General features: G+C 31.3%; 2 protein-coding genes across 6 annotated transcripts; one reads left to right on the plus strand and one right to left on the minus strand.

The window, feature by feature from the left end:
- Window positions 1–902: 902 nt before the first annotated feature.
- LOC118063444 (calcium-binding protein KIC) lies at window positions 903–1,612 on the plus strand. The gene has a single exon (XM_035077485.2). It carries the CDS (start codon window positions 949–951, stop codon window positions 1,360–1,362), a length of 414 nt encoding a protein of 137 aa, XP_034933376.1. The 5' UTR covers window positions 903–948; the 3' UTR covers window positions 1,363–1,612.
- Window positions 1,613–4,161: 2,549 nt separating this feature from the next.
- Window positions 4,162–6,871, minus strand: LOC118063443 (serine/arginine-rich splicing factor RS31). 5 transcript variants are annotated; one of them, XM_035077478.2, is made up of 6 exons: window positions 6,724–6,871; window positions 6,512–6,622; window positions 5,338–5,450; window positions 4,961–5,190; window positions 4,600–4,854; window positions 4,162–4,421 (listed from the first exon to the last, which is right to left on the minus strand). In XM_035077478.2, the coding sequence occupies exons 2-6, from the start codon at window positions 6,618–6,620 to the stop codon at window positions 4,391–4,393; spliced, it is 738 nt and encodes a 245-aa protein (XP_034933369.1). In that variant the 5' UTR covers window positions 6,621–6,622; window positions 6,724–6,871; the 3' UTR covers window positions 4,162–4,390. The 5 variants fall into 5 exon arrangements, with proteins under 5 accessions (XP_034933369.1, XP_034933373.1, XP_073263395.1 ...); XM_035077482.2 differs by having other exon boundaries at window positions 6,702–6,789; XM_073407294.1 differs by lacking the exon at window positions 6,724–6,871 and adding an exon at window positions 5,578–6,021 and having other exon boundaries at window positions 6,512–6,632.
- Window positions 6,872–15,235: the final 8,364 nt, after the last annotated feature.

Raw genomic sequence — 15,235 nt, forward strand, 5'->3', positions numbered from 1 at the left:
ACTCATCAAGAGTCTTAGTTGGAAGCAAGTTTTTGCGACCATCAATTTTTTTATAGGTATCTCCCCTAATTAAGGTTCAGTCACCATGGAGAGCAAGCACTTAATGAATGATTAATTGATTATTAGGTGCTAATAATGATGGAATTATAGAGAAAAAAAAAAACTCGCTCATGGGTTTTAAGCAGAAAGCATGTGAAATGAATTGCTACCAATCTGGAACGTTAAGTGATTGAATCAATATAAAATTGGATGGGACATATTAGTTGAGCATGTAATGGACGGAGAACAAATAAATTGAAGAATCTAAACATCATATTGATGGAGAAAGAAAGGGAGGGAGGGAGGGAGAGAGAGAGAGAACAGGAACCTTCACAGAAGCACACCACTCGGACATTTTAAGCAAATCATTCCACCAATTATTAAGATTACGTCTAGAAGTCCTATGTTCCCCCCCAAATGAACCTTCCTAGAAACCTCTAATGTTTGAATAAATTAAAGAAAATAATTTAAAATGGTCGCATCACCACAGAACTTGTAATGTGCAGAATGCCTATTTCTTGATATATGTGTCCTAGCCCCCGAATCAGACCGTCCATTTACATGAGCAGTGGATAGATATCGATGCGTTCGATTTCTTCTGAGCTTCGCTAGAAACTGCCCAAATGATATGGGTCCATATAGAAAAGCAATGACACTTTTCCATGCTTGTAAAAGGCGAGATAAATAATTATGATTTAACTTGAGAGGTTTTAAATTTATTTTTAAAAAATTTATTAATTTAAATGTTATATATTTTAAGATTATCTATTGTTAACTTCATGATCTTAAAAAATTAATCGAGGTATGTAAACTGACATATACACCAACAATTATCCAAAAAAAAAAAAAAAAAAAAAAGACCGGATAAATCTGTCAACCTTTGCACGCCCTTAAGGCCTATATAAATGCATGTCCACACCACACTCTTGTTTATGCCCACTGATTTTCTCATCTAAAGAAATGGAGAAGGATCACAAAGAGATGAAAACTGCAACAAGCAGTGAGTATCAGGACTTGTTACCGGTGATGGCGGAGAAACTTGATGCAGAGGCTTTTGTGTCTGAATTATGTGGAGGCTTTCGTCTTCTGGCAGACCCTGAAAAAGGGTTGATTACATCAGATAGCCTGCGAAGGAATTCGGCGAGTCTAGGGATGGAAGGGATGACGAAGGAAGATGCGGAGGCTATGGTGAGAGAAGGAGACCTTGATGGAGATGGAGTCCTCAATGAAACAGAGTTTTGTACTCTGATGGTGAGACTCAGTCCTGAGATGATGCAGGATGCTGAAACCTGGCTCGAGAAAGCACTAGAAAACAAGAATTAAGGAAATCCTCGGCATGATCTTTCCTGTTGTATTAACTTAGAAAGAGGTTGTCTCTTTATGATTATGTTGTAAGAGCAGGTTGTTGTTGATGAGAATGAAGTTCAATTAAAAGTATATGCAGGGTAACATTTTTGTCCTTCAGGAGCTGCTCTCAGGTTAACGGAACCCCCCCTCACTGAAAGGGACACAAACTCGCATGGCAGATAGCGTGTATAACGGGGAGAAAATTAGAGAAGACTCTCTATATTATATTAAAAATTTCAATAGTTTAAATCCGAATGTTTTTAAAATAAACCAGATATTATAGATCCAAATTTCTTTTGATTCCTAATTGAAATTTACCTGGCTAATAGAATCCCTAGCTTTAGGATTCTCATGTTGTAAAATTTTAATTAAATTAAAAGTTATAATCTAAATAGAAAAAGAAATTCAAATATAACAAGAAAAATAAAAATAATAATTTTTAAACCTTATTTGAAAACTTCCTTTAAAGTTATAACTCAATAAAAATAAGGAATGTCCTGTTATTATTTCAGCTTAATTTAACAATCAGATTAAAAGTTATTTCTATTTTACACAACATCTTGAATTCTTTTTAAACTTTTAAAAACCTAAAAAATCTTAACAATTAAATAAATAATACAATAAGCATTATTATGCGAATAATGATGAACAACGAACCCTGGTTAGTCCCATCTACTTCCAAGAACCACACATTAGTCCCATCTACTTTTAAAAAACTTATCTTCGAGTTAACTTTTAGAAATTAAACTCTTCCACTCCTAGAGAATAAATACTTCCAATAAAGTATTGTAGCCAATATATTCATGAAGTAGCATTTCTTTTATATATGAACTTCAACATTTAATTTATGATGTATACATAATAAATAAAAAATCTATATCTGACATTATATTTTATGTTCCTATGAAGTCCACTTATGGTTCATTCACACATTCTCTAACTTCAAACTTGACTTCCTCATCATCTTTAGTGTCTTTCTTTGCAATACCTTCATAATCATTACAAGATATTAATTTAGGAGCGTCTTTGATTTCTTCTTCACTGATAATAGATAAAACATTGACACATAGAGTAGTACTTGTAACAATATTGTTGTTGTCACTAAGATGATGTTGAAACTGTCTACTTTGAAGAGACAACATCTCTTCTATATTTTTCTTCCTTGTTATTTGAGAAGGTTGAACAAAAGGCAAAATAATAACAATTTATTTGCTTATCTACCCAATATAAAATCTCTTCATAATCATCTTGTATAAACTCCATAATTGATGATTGTCTTAAATCTTGCCATGATATAATTTAATGCATACCAATACACGTTTTAAAGTCTAAAAATTCAAACAATCATTCTCTAGCACTACAAGAAAGTTTTTATATGATAAGTCCAAGTTTTTTATGATAAGGAAACTTGTTTGAAATAAAGTAAGTTTCCAACTTTGTCAATTAGTTAATAAATCTTTTTATCAAAAAATTTCCATCACAAAAAGGAGTGTTATCGAATTCAATAATAAGTATGGGGTCTAGCATGCCTAAGTATCTAAGCAAATTCTTCTTCTCTTTGCAATTCTTGTATTCATCTCCCATTAGCCAAGCTAAGCCCACTATGGTTTGCTCTATAAGATATATTCTTTGTTCATGAGCTAGCAAAAAGCAATCTAGTTTTTGCTACTTGGCTCGCAGTTTGCTCACTCAAAAAAAAAATTTTAAGAGGCTTGTATTCTAAGTGCATAAAAAAGATTGAACAATGTAGGTCAACATTCTAAATCAAAAGGACTAAAATTAACTTGGATATAACAATCCTAAAATGTTTAAAGAGGAGGTTGGATAATTGATAGGCTTATCCTCTCTTAGAAAGTACTAATTAGATGGCATGTGCCACGTCGTGGATCAACCCTTTTTTTCATAAAAATTATCAAAACAACTTAAGATTCAAGAGTGTTGGGTCTATCTGCAAAGGAAGACCCAAGAGCTTGGGGTCTGACGTTGTAACCATATCCAAGGCTCTTGGGCTCGGAGTTTCAGCCACACTCAACATTCTTAGGCCTGGTTGCAACACCGAGCCCAAAGCATTGGGTCTAGTTGCAACTCCAAACTCAATAGTAATGTTAATAATAATAATAATATAACTTGCCTAGCCCAAGTTCACATATTTTTTAATCTCTTTAAAAAAAAATTATGGTTTTTCTTTGATAGTAATAAAAAAAAAATTTCAAATTTAATAATAATAATAATTTTTAGTTTTACCCTTCAAATCAAATCTATGGTTGTTTTTAAATATTACTATTTTTTCAAATTTATTGATTATTATATTAATAATTTTAATTATAATAAAAATAATTATATTTTCAATACAAGTAATAATATTTTTAATATTACTATAATTATTAAATTTGTCTGGCTCAAGTTTTAGTGGGTTTAGCTACAACACCAGACCTAAAAGTTTTGAGCCCCTCTTAAATATCAAGCTCAAGAGACTTGGATATGGCTGCAACACCAGATTCATTAATCATAGATCAGGAAGCAGACCCAAGAGCTACACACTTTGCAAGTTTATGTGAAAATAGTAATTCTACTATTACACTCCAATTCACAAAAATTCATGTTAAAAATAAACAATAACAGGAAACTAAGCCCAAAGACAAATCTCTCCGCGTGATATTTGAGGTGAAACACGCCCAAGCGCCCAATGAGGAGTGTTGTATGAAATGATTCAGAATATGTTTCACAGTTCTTTACGCCTAACTGTCCATCGCTTACTAGGAAACAACACATTAATTAAATTGAAATCCGACTTCTCAACCGCATAACAAAAATAACACCTTTAAAGACATCGGCAGAGATTTCGAGATGGTTTGACAGAAATTTATCATCTATGAGATTAAAATTTAACGAGGAAACTACATACAATGCCAAAATGCCTTCTCCACACAGTAGATCTATTGCAATTACACAGGGAAATGGCACACAGAACGACAGAACCAAGCAGGACGCTTCCTCAGACTCCTCATGTTCTCGATCTTCGAATTGGAGACGGACTGACAACAAACATAAGAAACAACAGACATTCAAAGATGAGTGGTTCCTCTGGAAGAAGAGAAAATGAGGTCCAAGAACTTTAAAAAAAAAAAAAAACAATTTGCGGTTTCCTAGGGAAAATTGAGGGGGGGGGGGGGACGATTATAAGAAATTCTCTCTTCATGTAGAAAGCACTACCTTCGGTATCTGCCATACTCAGGGCTTCTGTTCCTACCATAATCAGGACTCTGGCGCCTGTCATATACTGGACCATTATACTTATCATAAACAGGGCTGCGAGCTCGAACATAATCAGGACTTGGCCGTCTGCGATAAACTGGACTTGGTGATCTTCCATTATAACTTCCTCTTCTGGGACTATCATATCTGTCACCCCTCTCACTGTCATCCCTCAAAGCATACTCAACAGAAACCACCCTGTCCAATATCTTGCTGCAGAAATGCAAAACAAAACAATATGTTAATCAGCTGATCTGAAAATTTAAAAATCTAACCAAGTCATTTATACAAGAAAACTAATCAAAACAAGTTGACTAACGTCATGTGTGTGCACTCGAGAGCTTTGGTGGCGTCTTCTTGTGTCTCAAACTGCACAAATGCAAAGTTCCGTCGAATTCGGACATGCAGCACCTCTCCATAACGCTCAAAGTGTCTTTTTATGTCTTCAACTCTGGTATGAATTGGATCGAAATTAATAACAAACAAGGTTTTAGTTGGCCTCTGGTTTGCTGTCGAGCTTGGCCCATCTCGGTGCCGACCACGTTCACCCTAGCATATTCATGATATAAGCATAGGATGAAATCAATCTCAACTACTTACAGAAATATACCAACAACTTGAGCAACTAAAGATGCAACATAAGATAAAAATAAAAAAAATAAAAGAACCACGAAAAAAAAAAAAAAAACCATATACCCGAGCCCACTCCACTGAAAGCCTTCGCCTGTCATAACCAAAAGGTATATTGTCAAGTCCACGTACAGCATCTGCAGCATCACGGTCATCCTCAAAATAAACAAAAGCAAACCCTGCAGCAACTCCTCAAATCAGAGACAGAATAAGAGGCGTAACCTTGGAATTAAATTCACTTAACCAGGGTACATCAGCCAAATCAGGATTGCTTATCCTGGCAAGAATTTGATATTTATACAACACCTGCAAGATACTTGATGGGCTGATGCACACAAGGATGTAGATTGTGGAAGCGTTGCATGATGAACTAAATGAAGATGTTGGCATTTAAGAGTTTAAAATCCAAAAGTTTCAGGTCTGAGATGTCATTGCTAAGCATGCTTCGCCATTCAGATAGCACTAGTTCAGAAATGGAAGGCATAGCATGACAGATTTCAATTCACCCTCCTACTATCAGTAGTGGCGGACAAGGCATAGTAAATTGACTGAGATCATCACGACCATTCTTGTGAAATGTAAAGTTAGGGCGGTGAGGTGGGTGAGTGACAGATGATCGAGTGAAGAAAACACAGGATGATTCCATCTGTGAGTGGAAGGAGAAGGAGAGCAGACAAGCAAGAGAGTTTCCAAGCTACTACAAGTGTTGGCGAGCCCAGATAGAAGCTCAAATTTCCTTAGTAAGAGTTCCTGCGTCAAAACAAACACTTAATATGGAGATGTTCTCCAAAGAAACTTCAAATTCCCCGTTTCCATTTTTTTCACTCCCGACTGTATTTTTAATTTGGATGTGATCACCACTACTCGAGTGGCTGCATATTTTATATCCAACAAACTCTTAATTTCAGAATATTTATCCATTCAAAAATCAACAAGATAACCCATCATGCACTTAATGACCAAATACCACCAAAACCAAAACTAACAATCCCTTGGAGGAATCACTAAGACTTAGTTTGAAACCATTCGTTCATGACACAATAAACCACAGTTTGAACTTCTGTAAGAACCAAAACCATCCTACCGTATATCAACAGAGTTTCAAAACAGGAGTTACAATAATAATTCAAAATGAAATGCAAAGCAAATAAGTCAACTCGATTTCATAAGTCCTTGTGCATTGTGCATTTCACCACCAGATAAAATTAACAAAAAGATAAGAAGACCCAGTACAGTTTACCAGATTTCATGTCAACTCGCTCCACCTTTCCGTACTTGCTAAACAAGCGTTCCAAGTCCGATTGCCTTGTCTCGTGCTCAAAGTTTCCCACGAAAACTGGCCGCGCCATCCCTGCAAATCAATTATCCTCGAAACTAAACACCAACACAAGCAAAGTCATACAAGAACCCCATAGTAAAGTGTAGTTCACCTTTTCTTTTCGTAAACCATACCTGAAGAGCTCTGTGTTCGTGATGATAAGAGAGTAAAACCCTAGAGAAGAGACAAATATTTGAGGAAATAATAAAGTTTGGATGTGTGATCAGGGTTTACATAGCCGAATTGTGTAAACTTTGTTAGACTCCATTACTCTCTTTCACCGTTGGATGTTTTTTAACTTGCGTGGTGCAATTTCAGCCGTTCAGATTATTAGATGGAAACCATGTTGCCCCTGTGGAAATAGATAGAGGACGGACAAAACCTGGTGGGATTATTTAAAGGGATCGTTTTAAGCAGGGGTGCTAAAAAAACGTCTCAGAAATATTAATATTGTAATTGTGTTTTTAACCGTATTTCATCAAAATTTTAAAAACATTATTTAAAATTATTTTTTTATTTTTATATCATTTTAATAAGTTAATATTAAAAATAATTTTTTAAAAATAAAAAATAAATATTTTAATATATTTTCAAGTTAAAAATATTTTAAAAAAATTATTATCACATTTTAAAAAACTTGCTAAATAGCATAAGTCAAGAGCTGGATAGCAAGTTGAACTTGAAACCTAGGGACCCGAGTCCCTGATTCAGCCTGTATACTTTATATCAATAATTTTAATTTGTTGTTATGTTTTTTTGGTTTTTTATAATTAATTTTTTATTTTAGTTAATTAGTTTAGTTGATGTGTTGAGTTTAAATTATTTGTTGTAATTTTATAGCAATTTTTGAACTTGGTTTATTGATTTTAAATCTTAGGTACAAGCTTAACCCCTTAAAATTAACAATATAAATCTAATTATTCATAAAAAATTAGTCCAAACAAATATATCTAACCTGCTAAAATAAAATAAATTATATATAAGGCTTCGTTTGTTTGCTAGAAAGTAGTTTCCTTTCAAAAAGTGAATTCTGGGAAAAGTGAATTCTAAGAAAGTGAATTTCGAGAAAGTATTTTTCGATGTTTGGTAGTTTAATGAAAAATAAGTTGGAAAAACACTTTCCAGTTTTTGGTTATATCAAGGATAATGAGCTGGATAAATAACTTATTAATATTTTATTTTTCTCAAGTCTATTAAAATAATAAGGAACAAATTTTACAAATTAAAAAGTTGAATGAGAATGAAATTGAAAAAAAAATATAATTTCATAAATTATCTCAAATAAAAATAAATAATAATCAAAATAATAGAGATTAAATCTAAAAATTTTTAAAAAAAAAATGAAAGATGAAGAAATTAAAATAATAATAATCAACATTTCATAAATTATTTCAAATAAAATAAGTAACAATCAAAAGAATGAGGACCAAATTTGATAGATAAAAAAATTTCAATAAAAAAATGATAAGGAAAAAACAAATAGCAATTATAAAAATAAAGACCAAAGTTAATATAAAAATAAAATTTTAAGAGATGAAATTGAAAAATAAATATTCAAAACAAAATATATATACCAATCAAAAGTTTGAGGATCAAATTTGATATAATCAACAAATAATGACATTTCTAAATTTTTCACAACTTTCGGAAAGTATTTTCTGCCTAAATTTTTCAGGAAAACACTTTCCTGAAAACCAAGCCAAATTTTCCTTTCACTGGAAAGTATTTTCCATTGACCAACTTTTATAATGGCAAACAAGTACAAGAAAGTTTGGAAAGTGATTTCCCAGAAACCACTTTCCGAAAAACAAACATAGTTAAAAGGAAAAACACTTTCCTGAAAACCAAGCCAAATTTTTCTTTGACTAGAAAGTGTTTTTCGTTGACCAACTTTTTTAATGACAAACAAACACAGAAAAGTTTGAAAAATAATTTCCTGAAAACTACTTTTCAGGAAACAAACATAGCCTAATTATGTATCCAAACTCCATCATCAACACGATTACAATAAGTAGACCCACTAGGTCAGTGGAGTTGGCACCCTCCGAAAGGCATCTTGTGAGCGTCAGGCTCTCGGTCCTAGATTCATTTTCTCTCTAGGGGGTGGGGGAGTATATTTGTAATTGTTTTTTAAAGTATTTTTTATTTAAAAATATTAAAATATATTTTTTTATTTTAAAAAAAAATATATTTTTAATTTTAGTGTATTAAAATAATTTGAAAATACCAAAAAATATTAATTTGAAGCAAAAAAAATAAAATAATTTTTAATTTTTTTTCAAAAGCTCTTTTAAAATGCAAAACCAAATAAGACCATAGGCCACATGATGCGATGGGTAATTACAAAAATCTATTTTTATTTAGTTATAATAAAAAATATAATTTTTAAATTTTTAAAGAAAATATATTTTATTAATCAAAATTATCTTCTATAATAGTTGTTAAAATAAATATTTGTAAATATTTCAATTCTCTATTTAATCACAAACTTTATTTTCTTATATATATATTGGATAAAAACATTTATTTTTTATTAAAATCATTTATGTTTAATTAAAAAACTATTATAAGGTGCACTGAAATTTCAATAAAAAATAATCATCATTTCTTCGCACTTGTATGAATAAATTTGAGAATAACAAATATGAGAAAATAATCATATAAAACAATTATGATAACAAAATACATATTATTATCTATAACTAAAAGGAATCAGTGTTTTACTATAGCGTGAGCTACTATGTGGATTGCATTGTGCTACATTTTATGGATGTATTGTGATTGTTTTCACTGTGGACTACATTGTAGCGTGAATACTGTGAACTGTGAGTGCTTGCACTGTGGACTATACTATTGGTAGGGGCATTTGGGGAGGTTGCAGCCTGCAACCCCCAAGCACTAGGCTAGAAGCGTGCCCTTTGGGGTTGCGCACATGTGGCGTATGGGCTACCTGCCTAAGGCTGGGCAACACACAACGCCACCTGGCGCTTTGTCTCCTTCCTTTTGGGTGGAAGACAAGCGCCATACGGTGCTTAGGCTGCCAATACTTTTAGTGTAATTACAAGTATTGGTATTAAAAATATTATTCTTAGTTTTCTTATTATTCTTTTTTTAGCATAATTAATTTTTAAAGTATTAATAGTAAAAATATTATTGTTTGTTTTGTTCATATTATTGTTTTTTTTGTATAATTAATATAAAAAGAATTATTATATTTTTTCTTAATGTAAAAATTTTTTTTATTGTTTTTTTAGTTTGTGTTGATCTCAAAACTATTATTATTTGCTCTCTTAATATTATTTTTTAGTATAATTCATAGTATTAATCTCTAAAATATTATTATATTTGGTGTTATAAATAATATGATTTTTATAATAATTCATATTATTGCTACTAAAAATATTATTATTTGTATTATAAAATTTTAAGTATTTTCATTAAAATTTATAAGAGCATAAATATTATTATCATCATTAATAATTGTTTTAAAAAATACTATTACTATGGAAAAAACCACGTTGAGACATATGAAGCTTGGATTCTCTCTTGAGAATGGACAGCCTAAGCACCAAGTGGCGCTAGGCCTGCTTTTTCTTGGCTGCAGTCCAAGTAGTAGATAGCGTTGTGGCTTTGACACTCACAAGCATGGCTCAAAGCTAGTTTTGGCCTGGTAGAGCAGGATGCAAAATAGAATTAGCTTCTGGTTGCGGGTAAACACTCTGTAGATATTGTAATCAGCAATTATGTACCACCATCATCAAGTTGTTTCTATGCAAATATAAACCTCTGCTCTGCTAGTCTGGCGGAATCCTTAAAGATTTTACACAAACTTGATCCTGTTAGGTCGGACCTGGTTTATCTGCAACTGGCCTTTATGGGCTCCAAATATGTATCGTATGGTGAATTAGCAGATGATTTAAGCTGCTATGGGTATATCTAGGCCCTTTAGTCTACCTAGATAAACTCAGTAGTTTAGGCTCGTCATCGGTTATAAATTCTGCCTAATAGAGGATCCTAACCGGGCCAATGTCTTTTTGTTTCGATAGTGATGCAACCACATTATTCGATAGTTTCACTCATATTTAACTAGTGTTTTGCATATGTTTTATATATGAAATGCTTTGATATTTTTTTGTTTATGTTTTGAAGGCACTTTTAGATGAAAGATGCAAAAAAGAGTAAATTGAAGGTAATTGACATATTTGACCTTCAGTCGATGTTTTGTGCAGAGCGTGAGTTCTAAAGGTCAAAACGAAGTGATTTCAGTGGCATTAAAAATATAACATCCATACCTTTCTGGACATCTAAAGCAAGACAATAAAATAAGGAAAACCATGGAAATCGTAGCTTTCAAAATCAAATCTTGCAATCTGCTAGTGTTGACCTTTGATCATTCCGACTTGAATATCTGGAGCTACAGAAGTCCAATTGATGCAAATTCAATTTTGTTGGATTCCTGACTCAAAGGCCTATAAAATCTCCAAATTGCAGTCAAAAACGATATCATATGAGAGAGATATAAGTTTTCAAAGATGACAACTGAATTCTGTTAGCAAATAGGTTTCGTGAAGAAACGAGTTCAAATTACGTTTCGAAGCATCTAAACCGATATCCAAGTTTTTATTTCAGCAATTTAGCTCCTCTAAGTCAAAGCTTGAAGATTTCATGTAAGACTATTTCTTCTTTTTTAGGAAAATAGTTATGGAAGTACTTAAATATAAATAGTCTACTTAAAATGTAAAATAAAGACTAAGGTTTCATAGGATATAAAAAGAATGAGAGAAGGGAAGGGGGGTAACCAGCCAAGAGGAGAAAAACACCCCCTTACTCTAAGAAACCCGAAATCATGCATTCCTCCATCTTTTTGATTAGTTATTCAACAAACATGCAAGGCTAAACTCGTTTTCTTGGTTGCAAGGACATGAAAACCTTCAGATTTTAAGAACTGTGAGATTTATTTTACCTTTTCTTTTCAGTTTATATGATGAATATGTTTGTTCTCCTATGCTTATTTTTTCTATGATTGTTTATTTTAATTGCTAGAGCGTACTCTAAGTTTTTATTATAGACAATCTATTGCTAAGTTTGATATCAAAACCGGAGTTGTGGTATATGAACTTGTAAAGCAACTAAGTTTAATAATTATGACGGATCTACGCTATTAATCTTAGAGAGAACATTCAATCAAATCAAACATAGACTGTGGACAATTATGTTTTCTTGATTAATAAACTTATCTAGTTCTTAAGGCTGCCATTGAATTAAATTACTAGTGCGGACACTGTAGTTGTATGATGGTAAGGGTTAGTTATACAGCGGATCCGTTAACTAACTAATGTTAAGAAGAGGTAAATATTCAAAATATAAATTAATGTTTCATTTCCATAATCAGTTCTGATTTCTATAGGTGGATGTGTGCTTACGACCAAGGTTTATTCTCTTGATAATTTTTTGATGTTATTAAATTTTGTTTGATAGTTTTCTGTTTTTTTTTTTTTTTGCTTTAGCCTAGATAACATCCAACCCCCCCCCCCAAATTGCATATCATCTAACATAAAAATCTGACTTAAAACTTCCTCATGGGATCGACTCCTTACTTGCTCTATACTATCTTGTGTGTTGTGTTCGAAGTTAGGGTAATTAATTTATGCAACCTCGACATCACAACATATAGTTTTTGAGAAATGAAGGATTTGAATTTAAGATATCTCTTCAAAAAGTGCATGGAGACATATTTTATTATATCTCATCCATCAACTGATCAGATATCTCACAAGTAATATAAATTATAGTTTATATTACTGAACAAAAATCATAATTTATTATACTACCATTGACCTTAGTGCATGACCCTAAAAAATATTATGAATCATATATGCTCATGCCTTTTAAAACAATTCATTTTAATGGATGGAGACACCAAGCCATGCAAGTATTTAATGTGAAAATATTAACGATTAACATTAATCGATCATATTAACATGTTTACTTTAATTATTTTTCTGGTCTTTGAATATTTTCTTATTGTTTAATCATTAAACTTTTTTCTTTGTTTTTTTTTTATTAACGTGAATGTTCGGGTCAGTTTGTGCACACCTCGACTAATCCTACGGGCCCTGAAGTTAATGACCATGTAAGCCTCTAGTGGTCCTGAGGTTTGTGATATAAGGAAATCAACATAACTTCATCTATCAACGATATATTTCTATGTATAGAATATCTGATTTTATTACGTTTTCTAAATAGATGCAGCTGTGTTTATGATTGTATATTCCTTCATTAACATTCCTTACATAGTCACAGGTTTTGTATTATATATAAACACTATTATAATGTGATGAATAATAATTCACGACAATCATTTGGTGCAATTCTTTTATATCGGACTCGAACTGATGACCTCTAAGAAGCAAATTTAAGACCTTTAAATTAATTTTTTTGTATTAACATAAATATTTGAACCAGCTTATTTATTCCTGATATGCCGGAATGTCATTGTATATTGGGGTTTGTCTTAATTTTCATGTTCCCACGTGTTTGCTATGCCATATTATTTATACGTTGCATAAAGATTGTCATTACATAATTTTTATAGTTGGAAGGGCTAGCCAGAATGCTTAGCGACAAATTATTTCTTTTATTTAACGGAAATGGTCCCTTTTTATGTTCATATTGCTCGAAGCGCTTCTTCCTACTCTTTGATCCTTAATTTTTTTAAAAGTGTACATTGAAATTCATTTCTTTTACATTTTAGTTTCTCTCTGTTAAAAGAGGAGAGAAAAAATTATTAAAAAATGAGAGAAGAGAGATAGCTTTTTGTCTGTTATATTTCAATGATCAAAAAACTCAATCTTGAAGTTAATGGATTCATCTTGCCGAAAGAGAGTTCAAAGCAGGTGGTTTGTGTTTCTAATAATTTTGAAAAAAAAAAAAAAAGATTGTAGGCCGAGAAGTTTAGTTTTATTTTTATTTTTTAGGTTGAGTAAAGTGTTTTTGCCCTTGAAAATGAGATTATTAAGGTTTTAAAGATCTTTTTTTGTATGTGTGTTTTTAAGTAAAAAAACATTGAAAGATAGGTTTTTTGTTCTAAACTCGAAACTCAATTTTAAGGTCATAGAAGATAATTAGCAGCTAACACGCTCCATTTGAAATAAAAAATAAATAAATAAAAAAAATAAGCACACCTGGATTGTTTTTAAAAGGCCCAACCAGGCATGGGCAATTTTTTAGGCCTATATACACGGGCCATCCTTAAAGGCACATGAGCTTTTAAAATAATACTAGAGTTTCTGTGGTAATATTCATTCTTTTTTAATTATTGCATATGAAATTATGTGAACAATTTTTCAACTTGTCCCTCCATTTTTTTTTATATATTTTAAAATAAAACCCTATTTATATAAATAATAATAATATTTTAAAAAAATTCAATTAAACCATACATTTTAAATAAGACTAGAGCTTTTGTGGCAATATTATTATTTTTGAATCATTGATGTGGATAATTTTTTTTTATTTTATATTTTTTATATTATTTCATTGAATTAATTTTCCTTTAATTTTTCAAACAATTATGTTAAAATTATCAAAATATTGTATTTTTCTTTTAAGAGCCCAAGCTCACTTGCTCCTCATGTAAGGTCTTGCACTTGGGCTTGGAAGTGTAGGCTCTTATGCTTGGGCTTATAATTTTTTTTTTTTATGAACATGTCATTTACCATAATTCTTTTTTAATAAAAAAACAAGTCACATAACGTGTCCTTTTATATTGCTTGTGTTTCATTCGGTGGCTAAAAAATAGGGTGTGAGTTTTTTTTACCCTAAAATTGAGTTTTCATCTTTTTAAAAAAAAAATTCCAAACACCTATAAAAACATCAAAGCCAACTTGATAAACTCTTTATAACATCAAAAAACTATTCCAAAATTTAAAATTAATCTGAAACTAAAAATCTAAACGAGCTCGAATATATTTTTGTAGTCAATTTCAAGGTAAAAAATTTGAACTTTCCTCTTCAAAGAACAATTCAACACCAATTTTATTCATTTTATGGCTGAAATAGTGCCAACAAAATTGTTTCTCATCTAGCATCAAATCCAGTCAACTTTCTTTCACCTCTCTCAAACCAAGAGCTAAAATAATAGGAAAAATAAAGTTTGAGATCAAAATTTATTTTACCTATAAATTTTGAAAAATTAAGGAACCAATGTTTATAATTGGAAAAATATGGGGACTACAATAAACATTTTACCCAAACTTTTTAAAAGCCACTAATTCTCTTTTTGTTTTTTATTTTGATTCCTTTTCTTTTAGATATCTTATTATTCATTGATAAATTAACTTATAATCTGATCCAATAAAAGATAAATTAAAAAAAAAAAAGCAAGCAAAAAAATATTGTAAACTGTCCATCTATAATGTCATGTGAGGAAATTTATCATGTATTTTACACAATAAATTCTCCCCAAGTTCTAGATTTATAGTTAATAGTTACTGTCCACACGGCACAAGAAAAATAAATCTAGTAAGACAAAAAATGACAAGACGTATGGTATGGTTTTGTCACATCTTTAGTGGACTGTAGCAATAAAAAATCTATAAGAACTATTTAGATGAGTCACTGTATAGACAACAGTGTGTATTTGTG

Source organism: Populus alba, chromosome 2 (assembly GCF_005239225.2).
Source record: "Populus alba chromosome 2, ASM523922v2, whole genome shotgun sequence".
Taxonomy (NCBI): Eukaryota; Viridiplantae; Streptophyta; class Magnoliopsida; order Malpighiales; family Salicaceae; genus Populus; species Populus alba.

What these genes read in the sequence shown, in the direction of transcription:
- LOC118063444 (XM_035077485.2), top strand. Translation starts at nt 949, where the DNA reads ATGTCCACACCACACTCTTGTTTATGCCCACTGATTTTCTCATCTAAA.
- LOC118063443 (XM_035077478.2), bottom strand. Translation starts at nt 6,620, where the DNA reads ATGGCGCGGCCAGTTTTCGTGGGAAACTTTGAGCACGAGACAAGGCAA. An exon ending in GCGAGTTGACATGAAATCTG is followed by an intron (nt 5,451 to 6,511) that starts GTAAACTGTACT and finishes GAGTTGCTGCAG; the next exon opens with GGTTTGCTTTTGTTTATTTT. An exon ending in CTCGAGTGCACACACATGAC is followed by an intron (nt 4,855 to 4,960) that starts GTTAGTCAACTT and finishes GCATTTCTGCAG; the next exon opens with CAAGATATTGGACAGGGTGG.